The sequence below is a fragment of the Panthera uncia genome (assembly GCF_023721935.1).
Source record: "Panthera uncia isolate 11264 chromosome A3 unlocalized genomic scaffold, Puncia_PCG_1.0 HiC_scaffold_11, whole genome shotgun sequence".
Lineage (NCBI taxonomy): Eukaryota > Metazoa > Chordata > Mammalia > Carnivora > Felidae > Panthera > Panthera uncia.
In genome coordinates, this window is record NW_026057578.1 from 51,168,397 (window position 1) to 51,195,751 (window position 27,355).

At 35.1% G+C, this 27,355-nt stretch overlaps 1 protein-coding gene across 4 annotated transcripts in view; it reads right to left on the reverse strand.

Annotated features, from left to right (window-relative positions):
* The window catches only part of GCC2 (GRIP and coiled-coil domain containing 2), a 71,833-nt gene that overhangs the window by 38,260 nt on the left and 6,218 nt on the right, over positions 1-27,355 (reverse strand). For 3 of the 4 annotated variants that reach the window (XM_049650135.1, XM_049650136.1, XM_049650134.1), the window contains exons 6-13: positions 24,501-26,969; positions 23,752-23,821; positions 21,156-21,256; positions 20,832-20,930; positions 14,146-14,265; positions 11,221-11,385; positions 10,818-10,922; positions 9,784-9,946 (exon numbers count right to left, since the gene is read on the reverse strand). In XM_049650135.1, the coding sequence (XP_049506092.1) occupies positions 9,784-9,946; positions 10,818-10,922; positions 11,221-11,385; positions 14,146-14,265; positions 20,832-20,930; positions 21,156-21,256; positions 23,752-23,821; positions 24,501-26,969 (3,292 nt within the window). Of the gene's footprint in view, positions 1-9,783; positions 9,947-10,817; positions 10,923-11,220; positions 11,386-14,145; positions 14,266-20,831; positions 20,931-21,155; positions 21,257-23,751; positions 23,822-24,500; positions 26,999-27,355 lie in introns of all 4 variants that reach the window. The other variant, XM_049650138.1, reaches the window with a different exon arrangement.

Genomic DNA, 27,355 nt, shown 5'->3' on the forward strand with positions numbered 1-27,355 from the left:
GATCTCTCCTTTGAAACTTGGCAGGCCAGAAAGGCTTGGCACGATATCTACAGTGTGCTAAACAGAAAAAATATGCAGCCGAGAATCCTTTATCCAGCAAGTCTGTCATTTAGAATAGAAGGAGAGATAAAGGTCTTCCCAAACAAACAAAAACTGAAGGAATTTGTCACCACGAAACCAGCCCTACAAGAGATCCTAAGGGGGATCCTGTGAGACAAAGTACCAGAGACATCACTACAAGCATAAAACATACAGACATCACAATGACTCTAAACCCATATCTTTCTATAATAACACTGAATGTAAATGGATTAAATGCGCCAACTAAAAGACATAGGGTATCAGAATGGATAAAAAAACAAGACCCATCTATTTGCTGTCTACAAGAGACTCATTTTAGACCTGAGGACACCTTCAGATTAAGAATGAGGGGATGGAGAACTATTTATCATGCTACTGGAAGTCAAAAGAAAGCTGGAGTAGCCATACTTATTTCAGACAAACTAGACTTTAAATTAAAGGCTGTCACAAGAGATGAAGAAGGGCATTATATAATAATTACAGGGTCTATCCATCAGGAAGAGCTAACAATTATAAATGTCTGTGCACCGAATATGGGAGCCCCCAAATAAATAAAACAATTACTCATAAACATAAGCAACCTTATTGATAAGAATGTGGTAATTGCAGGGAACTTTAACACTCCACTTACAGAAATGGATAGATCATCTAGACACATGGTCAATAAAGAAACAGGGGCCCTGGGGCGCCTGCGTGGCTCAGTCGGTTGAGCACCGGCTTCAGCTCAGGTCACGATCTCACGGTCCGTGAGTTCGAGCCCCGCGTCGGGCTCTGTGCTGACAGCTCAGAGCCTGGAGCCTGTTTCGGATTCTGTGTCTCCCTCTCTCTCTGACCCTCCCCATTCATGCTCTGTCTCTCTCTGTCTCAAAAATAAATAAACATTAAAAAAAAAAAATTAAAAAAAAAAAAAAAAAAAGAAACAAGGGCTCTGAATGATAATTGGATCAGATGGACTTGACAGATATATTTAGAACTCTGCATCCCAAAGCAACTGAATATACTTTCTTCTCGAGTGCACATGGAACATTCTCCAAGATAGATCACATACTGGGTCACAAAACAGCCCTTCATAAGTATACAAGAATTGAAATCATACCATGCATACTTTCAGACCACAATGCTATGAAGCTTGAAATCAACCACAGGAAAAAGTCTGGAAAACCTCCAAAAGCATGGAGGTTAAAAAACACCCTACTAAAGAATGAATGGGTCAACCAGGCAATTAGAGAAGAAATTAAAAAATATATGGAAACAAATGAAAATGAAAATACAACAATCCAAACGCTTTGGGATGCAGCGAAGGCAGTCCTGAGAGGAAAATACATTGCAATCCAGGCCTATCTCAAGAAACAAGAAAAATCCCAAATACAAACTCTAACAGCACACCTAAAGGAAACAGAAGCAGACCTAAACCCAGCATAGAAGAGAAATAATAAAGATCAGAGCAGAAATAAACAATATAGAATCTAAAAAAACTGTAGAGCAGATCAACGAAACCAAGAGTTGGTTTTTTGAAAAAATAAACAAAATTGACAAACCTCTAGCCAGGCTTCTCAAAAAGAAAAGGGAGATGACCCAAATAGATAAAATCATGAATGAAAATGGAATGATTACAACCAATCCCTCAGAGATACAAACAATTATCAGGGAATACTATGAAAAATTATATGCCAGCAAATCGGACAACCTGGAAGAAATGGACAAATTCCTAAACACCCACACTCTTCCAAAACTCAATCAGGAGGAAATAGAAAGCTTGAACAGACCCATAACCAGCGAAGAAATTGAATCGGTTATCAAAAATCTCCCAACAAATAAGAGTCCAGGACCAGATGGCTTCCCAGGGGAGTTCTACCAGACATTTAAAGCAGAGATAATACCTATCCTTCTCAAGCTATTCCAAGAAATAGAAAGGGGAGGAAAACTTCCAGACTCATTCTATGAAGCCAGTATTACTTTGATTCCTAAACCAGACAGAGACCCAGTAAAAAAAGAGAACTACAGGCCAATATCCCTGATGAATACGGATGCAAAAATTCTTAATAAGATACTAGCAAATCGAATTCAACAGCATATAAAAAGAATTATTCACCATGATCAAGTGGGATTCATTCCTGGGATGCAGGGCTGGTTCAACATTCGCAAATCGATCAACGTGATACATCACATTAACAAAAAAAAAGAGAAGAACCATATGATCCTGTCAATCGATGCAGAAAAGGCCTTTGACAAAATCCAGCACCCTTTCTTAATAAAAACCCTTGAGAAAGTCGGGATAGAAGGAACATACTTAAAGATCATAAAGGCCATTTATGAAAAGCCCACAGCTAACATCATCCTCAACGGGGAAAAACTGAGAGCTTTTTCCCTGAGATCAGGAACACGACAGGGATGCCCACTGTCACCGCTATTGTTTAATATAGTGCTGGAAGTTCTAGCATCAGCAATCAGACAACAAAAGGAAATCAAAGGCATCAAAATTGGCAAAGACGAAGTCAAGCTTTCGCTTTTTGCAGATGACATGATATTATACATGGAAAATCCAATAGACTCCACCAAAAGTCTGCTAGAACTGATACATGAATTCAGCAAAGTTGCAGGATACAAAATCAATGTGCAGAAATCAGTTGCATTCTTATACACTAACAATGAAGCAACAGAAAGACAAATGAAGAAACTGATCCCATTCACAATTGCAACAAGAAGCATAAAATACCTAGGAATAAATCTAACCAAAGATGTAAAAGATCTGTATGCTGAAAACTATAGAAAGCTTATGCAGGTAATTGAAGAAGATATAAAGAAATGGAAAGACATTCCCTGCTCATGGATTGGAAGAATAAATATTGTCAAAATGTCAATACTACCCAAAGCTATCTACACATTCAATGCAATCGCAATCAAAATTGCACCAGCATTCTTCTCGAAACTAGAACAAGCAATCCTAAAATTCATATGGAACCACAAAAGGCCCCAAATAGCCAAAGTAATTTTGAAGAAGAAGACCAAAGCAGGAGGCATCACAATCCCAGACTTTAGCCTCTACTACAAAGCTGTCATCATCAAGTCAGCATGGTATTGGCATAAAAACAGACACATAGACCAATGGAATAGAATAGAAACCCCAGAACTAGACCCACAAACGTATGGCCAACTCATCTTTGACAAAGCAGGAAAGAACATCCAATGGAAAAAAGACAGTCTCTTTAACAAATGGTGCTGGGAGAACTGGACAGCAACATGCAGAAGGTTGAAACTAGACCACTTTCTCACACCATTCACAAAAATAAACTCAAAATGGATAAAGGACCTGAATGTGAGACAGGAAACCATCAAAACCTTAGAGGAGAAAGCAGGAAAAGACCTCTCTGACCTCAGCCGTAGCAATCTCTTACTCGGCACATCCCCAAAGGCAAGGGAATTAAGAGCAAAAGTGAATTACTGGGACCTTATGAAGATCAAAAGCTTCTGCACAGCAAAGGAAACAACCAACAAAACTAAAAGGCAACCAACGGAATGGGAAAAGATATTTGCAAATGACACATCGGACAAAGGGCTAGTATCCAAAATCTATAAAGAGCTCATCAAACTCCACACCCGAAAAACAAATAACCCAGTGAAGAAATGGGCAGAAAACATGAATAGACACTTCTCTAAAGAAGACATCCGGATGGCCAACAGGCACATGCAAAGATGTTCAACGTCGCTCCTTATCAGGGAAATACAAATCAAAACCACACTCAGATATCACCTCACGCCAGTCAGAGTGGCCAAAATGAACAAATCAGGAGACTATAGATGCTGGAGAGGATGTGGAGAAACAGGAACCCTCTTGCACTGTTGGTGGGAATGCAAATTGGTGCAGCCGCTCTGGAAAGCAGTGTGGAGGTTCCTCAGAAAATTAAAAATAGACCTACCCTATGACCCAGCAATAGCACTGCTAGGAATTTATCCAAGGGATACAGGAGTACTGATGCATAGGGGCACCTGTACCCCAATGTTTATAGCAGCACTCTCAACAATAGCCAAATTATGGAAAGAGCCTAAATGTCCATCAACTGATGAATGGATAAAGAAATTGTGGTTTATATACACAATGGAATACTACGTGGCAATGAGAAAAAATGAAATATGGCCTTTTGTAGCAACGTGGATGGAACTGGAGAGTGTGATGCTGAGTGAAATAAGCCATACAGAGAAAGACAGATACCATATGGTTTCACTCTTATGTGGATCCTGAGAAACTTAACAGAAACCCATGGGGGAGGGGAAGGAAAAAAAAAAAAAAGAGGTTAGAGTGGGAGAGAGCCAAAGCATAAGAGACTGTTAAAAACTGAGAACAAATTGAGGGTTGATGGGGGGTGGGAGGGAGGGCAGGGTGGGTGATGGGTATTGAGGAGGGCACCTTTTGGGATGAGCACTGGGTGTTGTATGGAAACCAATTTGACAGTAAATTTCATATATTAAAAAATAAAAAAAAAAAAAAAAAAGAAAATATCACTGGATGGTAATAAAATATTAGACTCTGGAGATGAGAGAATTTAAAAATTACTTACTAATAGAAACAACTAGAATAGAAACTATATTCTATTTAACATTAGAAAGTATCCAAAAAGAAGCTCAGAAAGTGAAAAAAGAATAGACAAAATGAACAAATTATCACTAATCTATGGTGATATATCAAGTGGTCTAATGTGTGTGTAATTGGAGTCTCAGGTGAAAAAAGAAGGAGGATTTAAACAAGAAAGAATAAAGTAAACAATGGCTAAAAATATGATCAACTTGAAGAAAACTAGAAAATCTAAATACAGCAAACAAATGCAAAAAACCACAAGCAGGATATAAACAGGGAAAGAAAACATAACAAGGCACATCATAAAATTCTATACCCAGCAGAACTATCTTTCAAAAATGAAGGCATTCTACCCTGAAAATGATGAAACGAAGGAATTCATCCCAAAAGAAAGAGGAGGAAGAAATGACAGGAAGGGGCTTAACCAACACAGATACAAGCAAGATGTCTGACCAGAATTAGAATCATGAAATAAGAATAGTAGCTGGAGTCGAAAATAGATTAGAATCCCTTTCTGCAGAGATAAAAGAAGTAAAAGCCAGTCAGGATGAAATAAAAAATGTTGTAACTGAGCTGAAATCTCGAATGCATGCCATGGCATCAAGGATGGATGAGACAGAGCAGAGAATCAGTGATATAGAGGACAAACTTATGGAGAATAGGAAGCAGAAAAAAAGAGGGAGAGTAAGGAAAAAGAGCACAATTTAAGAATTAGAGAAATCAGTGACTCATTAAAAAGGAACAACGTTAGAATCATAGGGGTCCCAGAAGATGAAGAGAGAGCAAAAGAGGTAGAAGGGTTATGGGAGCAAATCATAGCAGAAAACTTTCCTAAGCTGGGGGAAGACACAGACATCAAAATCCAGGAAGCACAGAGGACTCCCATTAGATTAAAAAAAAAAACGACTGTCAACAAGGCCTATCATAGTCAAATTCACAAAATACTCAGGCAAGGAGAGAATCATGAAAGCAGCAAAGGAAAAAAAGTCCTTAACCTACAAGGGAAGACAAATCAGATTTGCAGCAGACCTGTCCACAGAAACTTGGCAATCCAGAAAGGAGTGGCAGGATATATTCAATGTGCTGAATCAGAAAAAATATGCAGCCAAGAACTCTTTATCCAGCAAGGCTGTCATTCAAAATAGGACAAATTAAAAGTTTCCCGAACAAAAATTAAAGGAGTTTGTGACCACTATACCAGTCCTGCAAGAAATTTTAAGGGGGGTTCCCTGAGGGAGAAAAGACTAAATAAATAAGTAAATAAATAAATAAATAAATAAAATAAGGACCAAAAGGAACAAAGACTAGAAAGAACGAAAGAACACCAGCAGAAAGTCCAACTCTACAAGTAACATAATGGTAATAAATTCATATCTTTCAGTGCTCACTGTAAATCAATGTATTAAATGCTCAAATCAAAAGACATAGGGTGACAGAATGGACAAGAAAACAAGATCCATCTATATGCTGTTTACAAGACACCCACTTTAATCTAAAGACACCTTCAGATTGAAAGTGAGGGGATGGAGAACCATCTGTCATGCTAATGGTCAATGAAAGAAAGCCAGAGTAGCCATATTTATATCAATCTAGACTTTAAAATAAAGACTGTAACAAGAAATGAATAAGGGCATTTTACCATAATTAAGGGGTCTATCCACCAAGAAGACCTGACAATTGTGAACATTTATGTGCCAACTGTGGAAACACCCAAGTATATAAATCAATTAATCACAAACATAAAAAACTCATTGATAATAATACCATAATAGTAGGGGACTTCAACACCCCCACTTCCAGCAATAGACAGATCATCTAATCAAAAAACCAACAAGGAAACAATGTCTTTGAATGAAACACTGGACCAGATGGACTTAACATATATGCAGAAGATTTCATCCTAAAGCAGTGGAATATACATTCTTCTCTAGTGCACAGGGATCGTTCTCCAGAACAGACCACATACTGGGACACAAATCAGCCCTCAACAAGTAGAAAAAGATCGAGATCATACTGTGCATATTTCAGACCACAATGCTATGAAACTTGAAATCAACAATCAGTAAAACTAAAAGGCAACCGATGGAATGGGAGAAAATATTTGCAAACGACATATCAGATAAAGGGTTATTATCCAAAATCTGTAAAGAACTTATCAAACTCAACACCCAAAAAACAAATAATCCAGTGAAGAAAAGGGCAACAGACATGAATAGACACTTATCCAAGGAAGACATCCAGATGGCCAACAGAACATGAAAAATGCTCAACATCACTCATCTTCAGGAAATACAAATCAAAACCACAATGAGATACCACCTCACATCAGTCAGAATGGCTACAATTAATAACTCAGGCAACAACAGATGTTGGCGAAGATGTAGAGAAAGAGGAACCCTGTTGCACTGCTGGTGGGAATGCAAACTGGTGCAGCCACTCTGGAAACAGTATGGAGTTTCCTCAAAAAAGTAAAAATAGAACTACCCTATGAACCAGCAATTGCACTACTAGGTATTTATCCAAGGGATACAGGTGTGCTGTTGAAGGGACACATGCACCGCAATGTTTATAGCAGCACTAGCAACAACAATCAAAGTATGGAAGGAGCCCAAACGTCCACAGATGGATGAATGGATAAAGAAGATGTGGTATATATAGACAATGGAGTATTACTCAGCCATCAAAAAGAATGAAATCTTGCCATTTGCAAGTATGTGGATGGAACTAAAGGTATTATGCTAAGCAAAATTAGTCAGAGAAAGACAAATATCATATGACTTCACACTGAGGACTTTAAGACACATACCAGATGAACACAAGGGAAGGGAAGGAAAAGTAATATAAAAACAGGGAGGGGGAAAAACATAAGACTCTTAAACATGGAGAACAAACAGAGGGTTACTTGAGGGGTTGTGGGAGGGAGGGGGGGATGGGCTAAATGGGTAACAGGCATTATGGAATCTACCCTGAAATCATTGTTGTATTATATAGTAACTAACTTGGATGTAAAAAAAAAAAAAGAATAAAATTTTACAGTTAAGAAAAAAATGAAGGCAATTTTTTGGGGATGAAATACATGACAGAATTCAATACCTACAGCCCACAGTACAAGATATGTTAAAGGAAGTCCTTCAGGCAAAAGGAAAGTCATACTTGATGAAATCTGGATATACATGAAATGAAGAGCAACAGAGATGGTAAATATGTGGGTAAATAGTTAAAAAAATTTTTTCTAGTTTTTTACTTCTTTAAAACAGGGATTGGAAAATGTTTTACATGGTGAGGTAATAAATATTATAGTGTTGCAGGTGATACAGTATCTGTTACAACTACTCAACTGTGCTGTTATAGCATGAAAGTAGCCATAGGTGATACACACAAATGTACATGGCAATGTTTCAATAAAACCTTTATATATATATATATATATATATATATATATATATATATATAAATATATAAATATAAAAACCTACATATATATATATGAATAACTGTGGGCCATGGTTTGCATATCTCTCTTTAATAAAGAAATATTTTTAAAGAAAAACAACACAGTTATTACATTCCTAACACATGTGAAAAACACGTGAAGCAAAATGTGTGATAAAAATAAAGCAAAGACCAACAATGGGGAAACAAACAGTACTGTAAGATTCTTATACTATATATGAAGTGGTATAATTTACTTAAATGTAATCTGTAATAAATTTATGATATATTATAAACCCTAAGCCCACCACTAAACACTAACAATGGTATAGTTATCTCTTAATAGGTATCTCTTAATAAAAGAGATAAAATAGCATCATATAAATTAATCAATTCAAAAGAAGGCAGATAGGAGAAAGGACATGAATCACAAGAACAATAGAAAATAATCAGCAAGATAGATTTAAATCTAATCACATAAATATTTATGTTAAAAATAAATGACTTATATATTCCAATTAAATAGCAGAGACTGTCAGCTTGGAGAGAAAAGGAAGACTCAACTATATGCTATCTAAAAGGAGTATTTTATAGACTTAGGTCGCAAGCCAAAGGATAGGAAAAGACATGCTATGTAAACAATAAACAAAAGAAAGCTGGAGTGGTTACATTAATATCAAAGTGGACTTTAGAAAAATAAATATTACTAATAATAAGACACATTTCATAATAATAGAGGAATTAAATTACCAAGAACAAGTAATGATTCTAAATGTAAATGTAGCTAATTCCAGAGTTTCTAAATATATGAAGCCAAAACTAACAGAAATGAAAAGAGAAAGAAATCCACAGTTATGTTCAGGAAATTCAACATCCCTCTCTCCATACTTGATAAAGCAGTAATCAGAAAATCATTAAAAATACAGGAAACTTAAACAGTCACCTAACTTGATTTAATTGACATTAGTTAGAACACTCTATCCAACAACTAATACAGTTGAACACATTGTTTTCAAGTGCCTAAGGAGCATTCACCAAAACAAATCTTATTCTGAACCCTAATACAAAACTGAATAAACTTAAAAGGACTGAAATCATGCAGAATATGTTTTTTAACTACAACAGAATTCAGTTAGAAATCATTAACAGAAAGATATTTGAAATTCCTTCAAACAAATTAAATAACACACTTGTAAATAGCCCATGGGTCAAAGAAGAAATCCAAAGGAAATTTAAAAAATCTTGAGTGGAATAAAAAGTATAACATACCAACTTATGAGATGTGGCTGAAGGAGTGCCTGGGGATATTTAGAGCTTTAGGTGCATACATGAGAAATCATTTTATAGAAAGAATGGAATGTAATCACCTTAAAAAGAAGGTTTAATTGCTATTTAATGTTCCTACTCTGCTGACAACCAGCAAATCGTGGATAAGACCATTTCTTATCTTTGTATCACTCACATAGCAGGTACTTAAGAAATGTTTAAGTAAGTGAATGCATTATTCACCAACGCGGACTGTACACATTCAAACAAAACATGGTTTTACAACCCTCCTCGTCCTTAAGAATAATAAGTATTGTGTGAAAGCTCTGGTTGGCAGTCAAAGACTGGTGAAATGAACAACTAATGTTGCTGCCCTGTGTTCTGTTATGATGAAATTATTGTTAAGTTAAAGTGAATTTTGTTTTACTCACCCATTTCTTCTTGCAGGGTTTCTTGTTTCTGCTTCTGAATTTTTATTTCTTGCTCCAAATCTTCTATCTTGCTGTTTTTATTAGCTAACTTTTGATTTAGTTCTTTCATCAAACGTTCATAATCAGCTATTTCCATATTCATCAATGTGGTTTGCTGGGCATCCTGCACATATCAGAAATAAAAGATCCACATAATAGATCAGTTGATTTGTAAAACTGTTAATTGCATAATTATAAATTATGCCACAGGAATAAACATATTCTATTATGCTTTTCTGTAATATGGAAAGTTTACACATATGAACAAACTAGAAATTGGTACTTTCTAATTTGTAATTTTATAAAATAAAATATTTTCTAATAGTTTAATCTAACTTTCTCAGTTTCACTGAATTTCATCATAATTTTCATTAACCACGATTCATAGTTCTACTTATGGAGCTCTTATTTATAAAATATTAACATTGAAAAATTTTTAAAAATTAATTTATTTATTTTGAGAGAGAGAGAGAGCCAGGGAGGGACAGAGAGGGAGGGGTAGAGAGAGAATCCTAAGCAGGCTCCATGCTCTCAGTGCGGCTCGATCTCTTAAATCGTGAGATCACGATCAATAGTCAGACGCTTGACCAACTGAGCCACTCGTGCCCCTAAAATATTAACATTTTAAGCAGCTCTTACAGTACTTTTCTTTTTGGCCTCATCTTTGAAGAAGTAGAGAAAAATTAGCCAAAGTTTTAAGTATAATACAAATTTCCATTTTTGACATTAATTAGATCTTCATGTGTCATAGAATAATCCTGTACAAAAAATGAAGTATCAAACCAAAATCTAATCATTTTTGAGCCTAGATTCTTCTGAAAAAACAGGACTGAGAGAAATAAGTTAAACTTGCAATTTTTTGAGGCTGACAATTTACACATGATTATTTTGGTACCTCAAAAACCTTATTTTTGACATATTTCCTTTCTAAACTATTAGAATAGTTTAACACTGTGAATATTGATCTTAGTTTTGAATTTAGTATTTTATTTTACCTTTCTAACCAGCTCTAATTCTTGCATAGTTTTCTGAAGCTGTTTCTTTTCCTTCTGAAGTTGAAGCTGAAGTTCTTCAAGTTCATTTACAGAACTGGCATGCTCCTGAAATTAAAAATAAAAATATTGCCACCTCATCCCCCCAAGCCAACTAGCATTAAAAAAAGGTATTTGTAAGGGTCTATAAAATGAATTTGACATACTAAAATACAAAAAAAGCTTGAAAACCTTTTAATATTTAAAAAATGTGCACCCCAAAATTATATCTTGGGATTCTCAAATTCATAGTTCACATACATTAGGGAATTAATGAACTCTGTTGTATTCATAGTCTTTCCTTCACTTAAGTAATATAATAAAAATATAACTATATAACCAATTAATCCCATGGGACTGTTTGTACCTTTATCTTCTGTTCTTTCTGAAGTTTTTCGGCTTCCAACTCTTTCTCTGCCACTGCTTTGGCTTTTTGGACTTCTAATATCTGTACTTCTAATAACTTTGCATTAGACTGTAGTGTCTCAATACGAGCCAGGAGATCTTCATTATCAGAATTTAATTTTTCACACTAGAATGACAAATGTTCACTACTGTAAACATGCAGAAAAAATGTACAAGACAGGAAGAATAAAATAATACATTATGAGATTATGGCACAATTTGAAAACTGAAGATTTCAAAACCAATTCCACATAATATAAAATCGAGAAGAAGTTTAAAACACTATTGTTAAAATAAATTTGGCAAACATTACAAGAGACCACAAGCACTGGCAGAGGAAAAGCAAAAAAGAAACAAAACCAAAAATACCCCAGGGAGCTGAGATTAGAGTAGTAGATAAGACAGGAGAGTTGCCAGCTGTTTTGTCATAGTCTTCCCCCAACAGGGGGAAAAAAAAAATGAAATTAAGTTTATATTAATTTTAATTAAAAGTTTTTATGCAAAAATACTGAAATTTAAACAGATTTATTACAATTTTCATGTTTGCTTTTACTCAATTTAAAATTACCTGAAAAGTCCTTTCAACCAAGTGGGTGTGTAAGGAATGTACCCCAACATAATAAAGGCCGTATATGACAAGCCCACAACTACATCATACTCAATAGTGAAAAGTTTTTCCTCTAAGATCAGGAACAAGACAAGATTCCTACTTGTGACATTTTTATTTAACATAGTATTAGAAGTGCTAGCCACAACAATAAGCAAGAAAAAGAAAAGGCATCCGAATTACAAAAGAAGAAGTAAAATTGTCACTATTTGCAGATGACAGGATACTATGTATAGAAAACCCTAAAGACTCCACCAAAAAACTGTTAGAATAAACGAATTCAGTAGACTGCAGAATACAAGATCAATATACAGAAATCTGTTGTGTTTTCTATACACTAATGACAAACTATCAGAAAGAAGAATTAAGAATAAACAATCCCACTTAAAACTGCATCAAAAAGAAAAAAAGTACCTAGTAATAAATTCAAAGAGGTGAAAGACTTAAAACTTTAAGACACCGATGGAAGAAATTGAAAATGACAGAAATAAATGGGAAGATATTCTATGCTCATAGATTACAAGAATTAATATTTTTCAAAAGTCCAAATACTGTTATCCTGACCAAAGCAATCTACAGATTCAATGCAATCCCTATGAAAAATTCAATGGCATTTTTCAGGGAACTAGAACAATCCCAAAATTTGTACAGAACCTAAGAAAGCCCAAATAGCCAAAGCAATCTTGAAAAAGAAGAATGAAACTGGAGCTATCATGCTCCCCAATTTCATACTATATTATAAAACTATAGTACTTAAAACAGTATGGTACTGGCATAACAGCAGACATGCAGATCAATGAAACAAAGAGCCCAGAGATAAACCTATGATAATATGGTCAATTCACTTATGACAAAGGAGCCAGGAATATACAATAAGAAATGTACAGTCTCTTCCAATAAATGGTGTTGGACAAGTTGGATGTCCACATGCAAATGAATGAAACTGGACCACTACCTTCATCTTACACAAAAATTAACTTAAAATGGTTTAAAGATTTGAATGTAAGACCTGAAACCATAAGACTCCTAGACAATGGCAGTAAGCTCCTTGACACTGGTCTTGTCAATGATATTTTGAACCTGATACCAAAAGCAAAGGCAACAAAAATAAAAATTAACAAATGGGACTGCATCAAATTCAAAACCTTCTTTATAGCAAAGGAAACCATCAACAGAATGAAAAGGCTACCTATTGAATGGGAGAAAGTATTTGCAAATCTTATATCTGATAATGGGTTAACAGCCTAAATAAAGAACTTGTACAATTCAAAAGCAAAAAACCAAACAATTCAATTTAAAAATGGGCAGAATATCCATACAGGCATTTTCCCAAAGACATACAGATGGCCAACAGGTACATGAAAAGATGTTCAACATCACTGATTATCAAAGAAATGCAAATCAAAACCACAATGAAATATCATCTTATATCTGTTAGAATGGCTATCATCAAAAAAACAGAAACAGCAAGTTGTTGGCAAGGATGTGGAGAAAAGGGGTGGGAATGTAAATTGGTGCAGCCACTGTGGAAAACCTTATGGAAGTTCTCAAAAAATTAAAAACAGAACTACCACATGATCCAGTAAATACACTTCTGGGTATTTATTCGAAGAAAATAGAAACACTAACTCAAAAAGGTATATGCACAACCACGTTTACTGCAGCATGACTTACAATGGCCAGGATAAGGAAACAACCTAAGTGTTCACTGATGGATGAATGGATAAAAAACATGTGGTATATGTATGTATGTATGTATGTGTATGTGTGTGTATATATAAAATGGAATATTATTTGGCCATACAGCCATACAGAAGTATGAAATCTTGCCATCTGTGGCAACATGGATGGACCTTGAGGGCATCATGCTAAGTGAAATAAATCAGAGAAAGATAAATACCATATGATCTCTCATATATGTGCAATTAAAAAAAAAAAAAAACGAAACAACTAAGCTCATAGAATACGTGGTTGCCAGAGGCACAGGGTGGAGGTGGGTGAAATAAGTGTAGGCAGTCAAAGGTTATAAACTTCCAGTTATAAAATAAATAAGTCATGAAATGTACAGCATGGTGCTATAGTTAATAACATTGTATTGAATATTTGAAAGTTGTTAAGAGAGTAAATCTTAAAAGTTCTAATTGCAAGGAAAAAAAATTCTGTAACTACGTATGGATAGGTGTTAACCAGACTTCAAAATATATGCAAATCATGATGTACACCTGAAACTAAACTAATATAATGTTGTATGTCAATTATACCTCCACAAAATTTTTTTACCTGAAAAGTTGAATTCCTTAATTGTCTTGTAAGTTCTTCTATGTGATGTTCAAAATTATTAGCACGCTCTTTTTCCACATCCAACTGTTCTGACTGCTTATCATATTCTAATAAAAGATTCTTCAATAAAAAACAAAAGGATTTAACTTGAGACGATTATACATTTGACCAATCAGACTATATTACCAAACCATCTTGATATAACATTTGAGTCCATTCTGGAAGTTTAAAACACTTAGCTAAGTTCAACATTTGACCGAACATCTAATTGGCACTGTATAATAAAATTAACATAGTTCAGAGGACTTTAGTATGGGATGGAACTATTAAAGGGCAAAAGGATTTTACATTTATACAGTACCAGCAAGTTAAATATATTCTAGTCACCAATAAAAATAAACTCCTGTAACATAAACAAAATTTAAAGAGGGAGGAGAAAAAGCTTAACCTGGTGGCCTATTAACTCCACCTAAAGAATTGTGATGAGGGAAATGTTTCAGGCCTGGCCTAATATAAGGTATAAGTGCTAATGGAAGGACATAGGAAGATATTTCATACAATCAGTGTCTCACTCTCTGTGGCAAGATGTTTGCCATTTTTTGGACTCTAAAACCAATGGAATTTTGATATTTTTGGTTGGTCCCTACTCAAGAACAAAATGCCCAGGCTGACCTTTTTGCAACATACTGGCAAATTAGGTTATCCTCCAAAGTATGTAAATGAGATTCACTGTTTTGAGACTGTGTGTACTGTTTTTTTTTTTTTTTTTCCTCTCCTCTAATAAATCCTGCTTTTGCCTTGGTTCTTGGAAAACTACCGACTGTTCTTCACATAAATGAATTTGTGTACAGAATAACTAACAAAATCTGAGTTTTCTTTGAAAGTTTACTTTGGAAAGCCTAAAAAGTGACCTTCATCCAGCCCAGGACTTCTTGAGTCCTTCCCAGGCTCCTCTGGGGTTTCATGTGTGACAATTATAGGCTCTTTCTGGCTCTTGCTTGCCAAATCCGATTCTTGGCTAACTGTAATTTTGTTTCTAATTCTGATTTATACATAATCAACTATTATCCACACTAGTAGCTGAATGTTGGGATCTGAGTTTCAATTTTATGGTCTACCCATCTAATGATCGGCAAAAAACAGGATGTGGGAACCAAAAATCTGGCTTATATATATATGTTTGTCCATGTTTATTTGTCTGAGGGTTCTGCTATTTCCTGGCTTAAATGAATATGGGGTTGAGAAATCATTTATCTTCCACAGAGAGAAGATTCCATGCTGTTTTTGTATTTCGTGCAAATTCCTCTAAGTCTATAGATCAGAGATCTTTATCTTCTTAAACTCTATCTCGTCTTCGTTTTTACTTGCTATGGTTCTAATAGTTGTCAAGAGCTGCAAAAATGGGATTCCTATAACAAAGCTGACTTAAATAAATAATGGCTTGCCACAGGAAATTCTGACTATAATCACATATTATTCCTAAGGGGAGCACTGGAACAAAAAACGAATGCCATGCGTGCAATGGTCTAATTTCCTCGATGCATATGCCTATATTGATTCCAAGCAAACGAATAATTACAAATTATCACCGCTTCAGAATTGTTGCACGTTTAGATCTTTTTTTTTTTTTTTAAATATTTTTAATGTATGTTTACTTTTGAAGGCGAGAGAGAGACACACACAGAATCTGAAGCAGGCTCCAGGCTCTGAGCTGTCAGCACAGAGCCCAACGCGGGGCTTGAATTCATGAGCTGTGAGATCATGACCTGAGCTGAAGTCAGGCGTCCAACTGACTGAGCCACCCAGGTGCCCCTGTTCAGATCTTTAAAACAACAACAACAACAACAACAACAACAACAACAACTGAGAGGCATCTGGGGAACTTGGTTAAGCATCCAACTCTTTATTTTGGCTCAGGTCACGATCAAGCTCTGCATCAGGCTCCACACTGAGCATGGAGCTGGCCTGGGATTCTCTCTCTCTCGCTCTCTCTCCTCCTCCTGTTCATGTGTGCGTGCACCCGCTCTCTTTCTCTTAACATAAACATTAAAAAACTGATAAAAATGATTATTATAAGTGATATGAACACTGAAAAAAGAAACTGGCCAGGTTCACAAGTCTACAAAATTCCTCAGCATCCTAATATTGATGTTCCCTGAGGAACCTAATGGAGCTCAGTTATGTCTATTTTTATAAAAAATGATCATGATTCTTAAACATATCAGCAGGACCGATTTAATCGTACATCCTGTTGTTTCCTCACAAATGGAATCCCTAGCTTATTCAAAGACTGAGAAAATTCTACAACTATAAAATGTATTTTTAAGTTTATTTATTTACTTTGAGAGAGAGACAGGGAGAGAGAGAGCAAGCTGGGGAGGGGCGGAGAGAGGGACAGAGAGGGAATCCCAAGCAGCCTCCACACTGCCAGCACAGAGCCTGATGTGGGGCTTGAATAATCAACTGAGCCACCCAGGTGCCCCTAAAATGTATTTTTGAAAATGTTTTAATAGACTTCATTTTTTTAAGAGCAGTTTTAGGTTCACACCAAAACAGAGAGGAAGGTACAGATTTCCCATTACTCCTCTACCCCCAAATGCAGAGCCTTCTATATTATCAATAATACATGGCACATTTGTTACAATTGATGACCTTACACTGACACATCACCATCCAAAGTCCATAGTTTACATTAGGGTTCACTTCTGGTGTTGTACATTCTCTAGCTTTGGACAAATTTATAATGACATACATCCACCATTAATCAGTATCATACAGAGTAGTTTCACAACCTAAAAATCCTCTGTTCCATCTATTCATCCCTTCCTCCCCAACCACTGATTTTTTTGTTTTTAACTGTCTTTTCCCTTTTCCAACATGTCATGTAGTCGGAATCATACATTATGTAGACTTTTCAGATTGGCTTCTTTTGCTTGGTAGTAGCATGCATTTAAGTTTCCTTCATGCCTTTTCATGGCTTCATAGCTCATTCCTTTTCAGTGCTGAATGACATTCCATTGCCTGGATGTACCAGTTTATCTATCCATTTACCTACTGAAGGCCACCTTGGTTGTTCCCAAATTTTGGCAATTATAAACAAAGCTGTTTGTAACACCTACATGCAGGTTTTTGCGTGGATATGTTTTCAACTCCGTTGCGTAAACACCAGCAGTTACTAGATCATACGTAAGAGTAGGTTTAGTTTTGTAAGAAATTGCCAAACATCTGTTAAAATGGCTGTACTATTTTGTACCCCCTACCAGATTTTCTGAATGAGAGTTCCTATTGCTCCATGTCTTTGTCAGCATTTGTTGGTGTTGGTGTTTCAGATTTTGGCCATTCTAATAGGCATGCAGTGGTTTTAATTTGCACTTCCCTGATGACATATGGTGTGGAATATCTTTTCATATGCTTATTTGCCATCTGTTTATCTTCTTTGGTGTAAGTTTTTTGGCCAAGTTTTAAATCAGGTTTTTTGTTCTTACTGTTGAGGTTTAGTAGTTCTTTGCATATTTTAGGATAACAGTCCTTTATCAGATATACGTCCTTTGCAAATATTTTCTCCCAGTCTATGCCTTCTCATTCTCTTGACATTATCTTTCGCAGAATACTTATAATTTAAACATATATGTGTGTGTGTGTGTGTGTGTCTGTGTATGTATGTGTGTGTGTGTGTATACATATAGCTTATCAATTCTTTCATGGATCATACCTTTGGTGTTCTAAAAAGTCATTGTTACACTCAAATTCACCTAGGTTTTCTCCAGTTATTTTCTAGGAGTTTCACAGTTTTTTGTTTTACATGTAGGCTTATGATCCACTTTTGAGATAATTTTTGTGAAGGGTATGAGGTCTGTATCTAGATTCAAAATTTTTTTTTTTTTCTTTACAGGTAGATGTCTAATTGTTTTAGTACCATTTGTTTAAAAGATTATCTTTTCCTCCACTGTCAAAGATCAGCTGACTATATTTATATGGGTCTATTTCTGGGCTCTCTATTCTCTCCTACTGATCTATTTCTCTATTCTTCTACCAATATCACATTGTCTTGATTGCTGTAGTTTTATAGTAAGTCTTGAAGTCAGGTTAATCCTCCCATTTTGTTCTTCTTCAGTATTGTTTTCGGAGTCTGACCTACATCATTTTCCTTCTCTAAGGAACTTTTAAAATTTTTTAAAAGAGTTTATCTAGAGAGAGAGAGAGAGAACATGTGTGAGACTGGAGGAGGGGCAGACAAGGGGGAGAGAGAATCCTAAGCAGGCTCTGTGCTCTAAGCAAAGAGCCTGATGTAGGGCTTGAACCCACAAACTGTAACATCATGATCCGAGCTGAAATCCAGAGTCAGATGCTTAACTGACTAAGCCATCCAGGCGCCCTAAATTTTTAACATTTCTTGAAAGGCATGTCTTTCTTTTCCTATGAGCATTCTCATTATGCAGTTGTACCTTTTGTACTTGGCTCACCATTCTCTGATATTCTTTTTTTTGTCTTTTGAAATCTATATATATATATTTAATTTTTTATTGTTTTTTGAGAGAGACAGTGGACATGTGTAAGGAGAGAGGGGCAGAGGAAGAAAGAATCTTAATAAGGCCCCACGCTCAGCATGGAACCTTACACGGGGGATCCCACAACACTGGGATCATGACCTGAGCTGAAATCGAAAGTTGGACACTCAACCGACTGAGACACCCAAATGCCCCTGAAATCTACATTAAAAAAATTTTTTTAATGTTTGCTTATTTTTTGAGAGAGAGCAACAGAGTGTGAGTAGGGGAGGGGCAGAGAGAAAGGGAGACACAGAATCCAAAGCAGGCTCCAGGCTCTGAACTGTCAGCACAGAGCCCAATGCAGGGCTCGAACTCATGAACCGTGAGATCATGACCTGAAACAAAGTTGGATGCTTCACCGACTAAACCACCCAGGCATCTCTATAGTTTAAACAAAGAAATTGGCATACCTGGTCTACCCATTGATAAAAATTAATAAATTAGATTAAAATGTAAAGAAGCAAGCTGCTAATGGCTCATAAAAGACAAATGAGCCTATATTTAAATTTCAAATAAGTGTTTTAAAAAAATGGATGTGTCAAATACCTTTATATATTAAGGATATTAATCCCTTGTCATATTTTCATGTTAATTTTTTATTTTATATAGTTCAGTCTATCTTTTCCTTTGTAAATTCAATTGCTTTTAAGTTTAGAAACATATCTCATATCCAGCAGTAAAATGATTGTTTTATAACAGGTTTTAAAAAATCCTTTTCACTTTTGACAAAACTCTTTAAATCCACCTAGAATTTATTTTGGTGTGTGGGAGTAAAGTAAAAATCTAACTAAATTATTCTGAAGTAGTTACCTAATTCCTTCTTTGTTGGTTTCAATGTTTTCAAATCTTACTGGGCTAGTATACAATCTAGCTTAGTTGGTAATAGAACAGATCTGGAACCAGACTTCCTGAATCCAAGCTTGGGCTTTATTCTGTTACTTGCTCTGTGATAGCAGCAATGTTAATTATATGTTTCTTGTTTTTTTGTTTTTTTTTTACTAAAAAAATTTTTTTTTTTAGAATTAAGTGTGATAAGATATGTAAAGTGCTTAGAAAAGAGGCTGGCCTAGAAGTGTTTGTTGTTATGCAGAGGTCTCTGTCTTCTATTAAATTAATGTCTTATTTTTATATCAGAACTGTATCACATTATTATGGTTTTGTAATAAATTTCACACCTGCTAGAGCAAGATGCTTTTCTTTTTTCACTTTAAAAAGTATTAACTATTCTTGTGAGCTTATTTCCCATTTGAAACTTAAAATAATTGTCAAGATTGCCTAACCAAAATAGATAAATTTTTAGTGAAATTGTTTCAGAACATGTAAACCAACCTGAAAACAAGTATATCAAATAATAATAGTTGCTATATATATGTTTTGCAGTTTTCTTCATGAAGTGCCGAATTTTCTCATTAAAGTTCTTCCTGAAATTTTATTTTTTGGCTTCTATGGAATTTTCTTCTTTCAATCAATCCCACTTGGCTCACTCTCTTGTTGATACCATCCTCTTTTATTGTTATACACTGTAAGTTTCTTAAATTTTTTTTGTCTACTTCTCTGTTATTGCCATTAGAATTTAAGTCCTTAGAGGGCAGGAATTTAGCCTATTTGGTGGACTACATCTCCCTAGTACTCAGTACTCACTCTGACTGTATAAATATTTGCTGAATTAATACATACAAGAATGTAATGGTATTTATCTTACATTCAGGGATTTTGTTGCACTCTCTTATTTTGATTTTAAATTTTTTTATAATATTCTCATGTTAGGTTGATAAGCATATTACCTCCAAATAATGCTTTTACTTTCCTTTTAAACCTGTTGTTTGAGTTTCAAGTTTATTCACTTGGCCAGAATATAAAATAATAACAGTAATAATAGTCATCTTTTTTGTTACTGATTTTATTAGGAAATCCCAAGACAGAATTTTGGTTTTAAAAAACAATAGCTTGAAGGTACTTTAAATCTCAGACACTTAAAATCTTGATACTAGGATGCTATGACATTACACAAAAAAATAGAAACAAATTTACTAAAAAATACAAGGTGACTGTCTTATGGACAAGTTTTACATTTCTAGTACATTCCTTAACTTAGAAGTTACAAATATAACTTGCTATTAAAATAACTATTTTTACCTTATAGCTTTCTGCTCCTTGAATGAGATCTCTCATGGAAGTAGACAACTGATCCTTTTCTGATCGAACAGATTCAAGCTCTTCCCGTAGAGTCTGGGCCTATTTTAAATATATGATAAAAAGTTTTGTTTTGTTTTTTAAAGATTTTATTTTTAAGTAATCTCTACACCCAATGTGGGGCTTGAACTCACAATGCTGAGATCAAGAGTCATGTGCTCTACCGACTGAGCCAGCCAGGCGCCCCTAAAAAGTTTTTTATGGACAGAAAAACTAGATTTTCTAATATGTAAGATTATTGAATCTTGTATTTTTAAGTCACCTTACCTCTCTTTTGCTAGAATCTAGTTCTTTTTTTGCCTTCACAGCAACTAGTTTTATCTTATTTATTTTTTCCTCTTTCTCTTTGGATTCTTTTTCCAGATATCCTAAAAACACAAAATGAAAGGATTATATATATGAACTCAAAAGGAAAAAATCCAAATTATTTACTTGTTTTAGCCTTGGAAATTGACCTTTAATCTGGAACACAAAATCTGTAATCTGTAATTAAAAGTAATAAGTAGCAAAAATATTAGTATCTATTTGTTTAAGTGAAAGTTTAGTCATTACCTAAGCAAGGGAAACAATGGTAAAAATGTCCATTTCCTTCCAACTGTCAAAATAGCCTACTCATTTCATAAGTGTCTAGGAATTGGAGAGGCTATTAGTGCTCCTTTAATGTTAGAAGATTTCCTAGAAACTCAACTATGGTAGGATTTTAGGCGGCAATTTGCAAATCAGGATCATATGGGGAAATATCAGATACAGTTAAATACTTTTGCTCTGTAGACACACTCCAATCCTGATCTCTTCCTTAACATCTTTAGCCATTTCCTCTATTTCAGCTCCTGTGTTCCAGATTTTATTTCTTGATATCTCTGCTTAAGTTATCTGAATTTCTGTCCTCGCTCATTAATCCAGATGCACCTGTGCTCACAGACTCTGCCTTTCTCTGCTGCTACAGGTGATTATTTTGTCTGTGTGTTTGTGCAGCACTGGCCAATTGTTCCACTTTTGCATTTCATCCTACACCTCTCATGCACTCAAGAATCAGTGCAGGAAAGCTCCCTCTTTCTTGTGCAGCAAATCCCCCTCTCTAATGGAGTTTTCTTTTTTTCTTTCTTTCCTTTTTTTTTTTAAAGTTTACTTATTTATTCTGAAAGAGAGAGAGAGAGAGTGGGGAGGGGCAGAGAGAGAGGGAGAGAAAGAGAATCCTAAGCAGGCTCTGTACTGTCAGCATGGAGCCCGATGCAGGGCTCGAACTCATGAACACGTGAGATCATGACCTGAGCTGAAATCAAGAGTTGGCCACTCAACTGACTCGAGCCACCCAGGTGCCCCAGTGGAAGCACCAAAGAGGATGGGAAAGGTCATGAAAGGATTGCTGAAACCGCACACAAACAAAAAAACGCAAACCACCACACTTCCCCTCTGGATACTGTCTCATCTCTTTTATAAGCAAAGCCCTTTGTAAGCATGTGTACACATGCTCTCAAATTTCTCTCTCTTTTTTTTTTTTTTTTGAACATATTTCATTCAGGCTCTGGCTTTAGCATATCACAGAAAAGGTTATCAAGTTACCAATGCCCTCTAGTTTGCTTAATCCAATGGTTAGTTCTTTGCACTGATGTTACTTTACCTATTCTAGCATTTGCCATGGTTAAATATTTTTTCCCTCTTTAAACACTTCTGTTACTTGCACTTCATCGATCTTAATTTCCAACACATTTTATGTTCTGGGTTTTCCCAACTCACTGGCTGCTCCTTCCCAATCTCCTGTGCTATTCCCATCTTTCAGACTTTTAAATGACAGAGAATGGTCTCTGGTCTTCATATTTTTTCTACATTCACTTCCTTGGTGATCTCCATCTCATGGCTTTTAACTGTTCTGTTAACTACAACTTTTTACCTCGGATCTAGCTCCCTCCCCATAACTCCAGATTTGCATATTTAGTAGTCTACCTGACATCACCATCTGAGGTGTTAAATTTGTCTCAAACCGAGTTCCTAATCTCATTTTTAACCCCACTTGTCCCAGTCATCCACTATAAGAAAACTAGCATTCATTTAAAAATCTTCCAGCTTCCCCTGCTACCTCTCCCTCACTAGACTAACTAGACACTAAACTGAAGATTTATGGGCACATTACTTAACACTTGTAAGTATTTGTCTCTTATTTTTAAATGGGAATAAAATAGCTACTCCATAATGTTACTATGACAAAGATGTGTATAGGACAAAGTCTCAACTTCTTTGCACACATTCTAGTGCTTTTGTGGTCATACTCCTGCCTCTCTAGGAACTTCTTGGTATGCTCCTTGATGTTATGTATGTTGATATTCACACACCTGCCGTTCTCTCCTGCCAGAATACCTTTCTTCTCATGTCAAATTTCTCATTCTTCAACACAAAAGTATAGCCTATTCTGTGATGTTTTTCCTACCTGAAGGCAGACAGCCGATCATGCCTTCCTGTACTTCCAGCATTACACCTTGTCGACACTTCAAACTACTACAAGAACAGCCCCTCTGGTACTTGGCTCTTTGAAGACATGGTCTGTATTTTAATCACTTGCTATTACTAGTGCCTATCTAGCTAGGCATTCAAATAAACTTTGCTAAATAAATGAAAAATCCCCAAACCATCATGGAACCATTTATAAATGGAATCACATCAGTCCTTTAGATTAAACAATTAAACAAGAGAGTGGTAATTTTGGAAAGGAAGGCAAACAGATGGCAGAGAAGCAAAAATGGGGGCATTAGAGACAGCTAGTTATTATGATTTAACAACTCATTAATCAGCTACATTTCTCAATGTATTCCAACTCTAGAAGAATCTGTGTAATTCATTGTGACAACATATACAAAACCATACTTACCTATTTTTTCTTCCAACTCTTTTACTAAAGAAGGTTGATCATTTTCTACAGGTGATTTCTCTAAGGAATCCTAGATTTTGTAGGAAAAACAAAAAGAAAATCACTTCATTTCCCATGATGAACTAATTGGCCATCATATCAAGCATGAGAAAATCCTCATTAAAGAAAATTCACACAAAAAGCAATTTGATGAACAGTCTTTTTCTTACCTTGATAGACCAATACTGACCTTATGCATATAGAATTTACTGTAAAAAAACAGTAGTATCCAAGGCCAAGATGAACAACCTGACACATACCAAACACATAATGCAATAAAGATTAAATGATTATAGTTTATCATACTTTCACAAATTTTGGACAAAAATCTAAAATTTTGGCTAAAGTTAAATACCACAATAGCCCACTTTTCTGCTCAATAGTGCTCTTTAAGAAAGGTAAAATGTATATCACACCAGAATGAAATTCTAGTTTTTTCATGTTGTAGTTTTGGTGTTGACTAGTTATGCAATTTTGACCAAGACATTTAACCCCTTAATCATTTAATCTTATGCCAGATCAAGATTCTAAAATGATCTAAAACCAAAAAGTGACCAATATGGATACAGAATATGTAACATGAAAATGTTTAATGTACTTTTCAGAAAACAATTTACTTCTGACTTAAAAGTGTAAAAATTTAATGTATGTATGTTCTAGTCTAGTACTAGAACTAAGAATTTAAATTAATAAAATTGAAATAATAGTACCTTTAATAACAACAACTCTGCTCTCATGTCCTGCAATTCAGCTTCTTTTTGTTCCTGCGATAGCCTCAGGTTTTCAAGCTCCCTTAGAAAAGACTGTTCTTTTTCATTTTGGGTTTTATTTTTGCTATGTAAGTTTTGAGAGGCTTCTTCAACTTGACTTAAAAGATTCTGATTTTCAAGCCTTGTTTTTTCATTAGCATTCTTCATTTCTAGAAGATCAGACTGCAAGGCCTCTTTATGCGACAGGGTTTCTTCTAATTCTTTCCTTAAGAGAACTTTCTCTTGTTCATGGTCTCTTAGTAGAGACTGAAGCTCTTCATGCTGAACTGCATTCTCTTCTGGAAGGCACTTAATCTTTTTTTCTAACTCTGCTACCCTTTCATCATACTGAAATATCAAGTTGTGTTTTTCCTCATTGATTTTAGCTAAGGATTCACCTACAGCTTGTAGGATATTTACAACATCTTGCTCTTCATCTTCTTCTGAAACTTTTGACTCCATCTGCTTCAGGAAACCATATAACTGAGTTTTGACAAATAACTTCTGAACCTGCTCATTTTCAAACAGTGTACTTAAATTATCTCGTTCTGTAATTGTTACCTGAAGTTTCTTTTCTAATTCAGAAATGTGTTCCTTAAGCATAACATCTTCTTTTTGGGACAGGAGAACTTCCAAATCCCTATTCAACTGGTTCTTTTCTGAGCTTAATCTATTATTTTCCTCATAAAGAGACTTAACTTCAGATGATAGTGCTTCCTGGTCCTCAGAGACAGTTTTTAATTGAACCATAAGTTTTTCTAATTTTTGGTTATTTTGATCCTTTTCTTTTAAAGTTTCTTCTAGTTCTCCTCTTAATTCATTTACCTTTTGTTCCAGTTCACTGTTGCAGTGGCTAGTTTGCTCTACTTTTCCCCTAAGTTCTACAATCAATCTTTCTTCCCTTTCACATTTTTTATGGAGATTATCCATCTCTTCATGAGAAGTTTTTATTTTACTTATGAAATCATTTTTTTCCTCAGTGAGGGAACTTATCTTTGCTTCAAGTTCTTGTAACATGGTATCTCTCTGACTGAGACTAACTAAACACACTTCATTCTTTTCTTGAAGACTTTTTATGGTATTTTCAAGTTCTGACACTAATTCTTGTTGGGACAACTTTTCATTTTCTCTCTGGAGACGATTCACAGTTTCAAGAAGAGCATCTTTTTCATTAAAGGCAGTTCTGAGTTTCTGCTGAAGTTCGTTAACATCAGATGCTTGCTGTTGCTTCATTGATTCAAACTCTTGACTTATTTTCCCAGCGGATTCCCCCAGTTCTGTTTGTAAGATCTCCATAATCTCCCTCAGACTCTCATAATTTAAAATTGCTTCTTGCTTTTCTTGCTGTAGGTTTTCACACTGCTCCTTTAGACCTTGTATTTCAAACATTAGTGTTAATTTTTCTTTTTCTGAACCTGACAAAAATGTCTCAGTTAGTTCTGATATTTCTTTTTGATGCTGTTCCTTAAGACTCTGTACTTCTTTGTTATGTTGTTCTACAATACAGCAAAATTGTTTGTTTGAATCTTCTAGTTCAGATTTTAATTTTTCAATTACACAGCTCTGTTCTTCTTTAGCTAGCAATAATTCATTAATTTTAAACTCTAAGTCTTCCCGTTCATGAAAAAACTCATCCTTTATATGTTGTGCATCAAGTTCAAGTTTTAATTTAAGATTATTCATGTAAGTTACCTCATCTTTTAAGATACTATGTTGAGACTCCAATTCTTTTAAGGTGTTTTCTAAGTGTTTGATTTTTTCGTTTACTACTTGTTCTACAAAAGCTTCTTCTTGTAAGAGCATAGGACACATCTGATTTTCGTGGTTTGCATCTGGCGCATTCTCTAAGTTTTCTAATTCACATTCATATTTCTCCTGAATGTTCTTCACACTTGCTTCACATTGTCTGACTAAATTCTCCTTTAGCTGGTTTAAATTACTCATTTCTGCTTCCCGTTCTTTTGCAGATGCTTCTATTTGGCACATCAAATCTTTCACCTCTTCTTGGTGTGCAACTTTCAACTGCAAAAGCTCTTCTTGCAAACTATTAATATCTTTTTGGTAACGCTGGGAATTAGCCTCAATGACTTCTTGGAGATGCGTAATTTCTTGCTCCTTTTCATTTGTGGCAGTGCTTAATTGTTTTTGCAGATATAAAATTTGTTCCTCAAAGACTGGCTTGATGTTCTGAATCTCCTCTTGTAATTTTTTAACATTATCTTCACAGTTACCCTGAAATTTAAGTTGTTCGGAAAGTTCTAATTGTTTTTTTGTTGCTTCTTCCAGTTCCTTTTGCAAGCTAGCTTTATCTTCACTGTGTTTGGAATGTACTGCCATTAATTCATTTTTCAGATTTTCAATTTCTTTCACATAGTTTCCTTGTGATTGTTCAAACTCCTTGTGCACATCTTCCATCTTAGTAATAGAATCCTATTATAAAAATCAGCACACAAAAATACCTAATTAAGACAAAAGAAATGCCTGCCTTCAGGAAAAATATTAGCCACAGGCTAACTGGAGAGAAAAGGAAGTGAGCAAAAATGTACATAGAGCAATATGACACTGAGACTCCCCAAGAATTCTGCTCAGGCTGCAACTACCTTAAGTATCATACTGCACGTTGCAGTACTAAATGTGTTATTCAGGGTAATAACTAAAATCTAAGAAATCTCTGGATTTAATTTCCTTTTAAAAAGGGATAAATTACGGAAGTTATATTGAGTCACAAAGTTTTAATGAGTTATCTCCTGAGTTGAACAATAGGGGACTTTTGGGGAAAATTAGCCCAGACCCAATAGGCAATTGACTATTCCAGA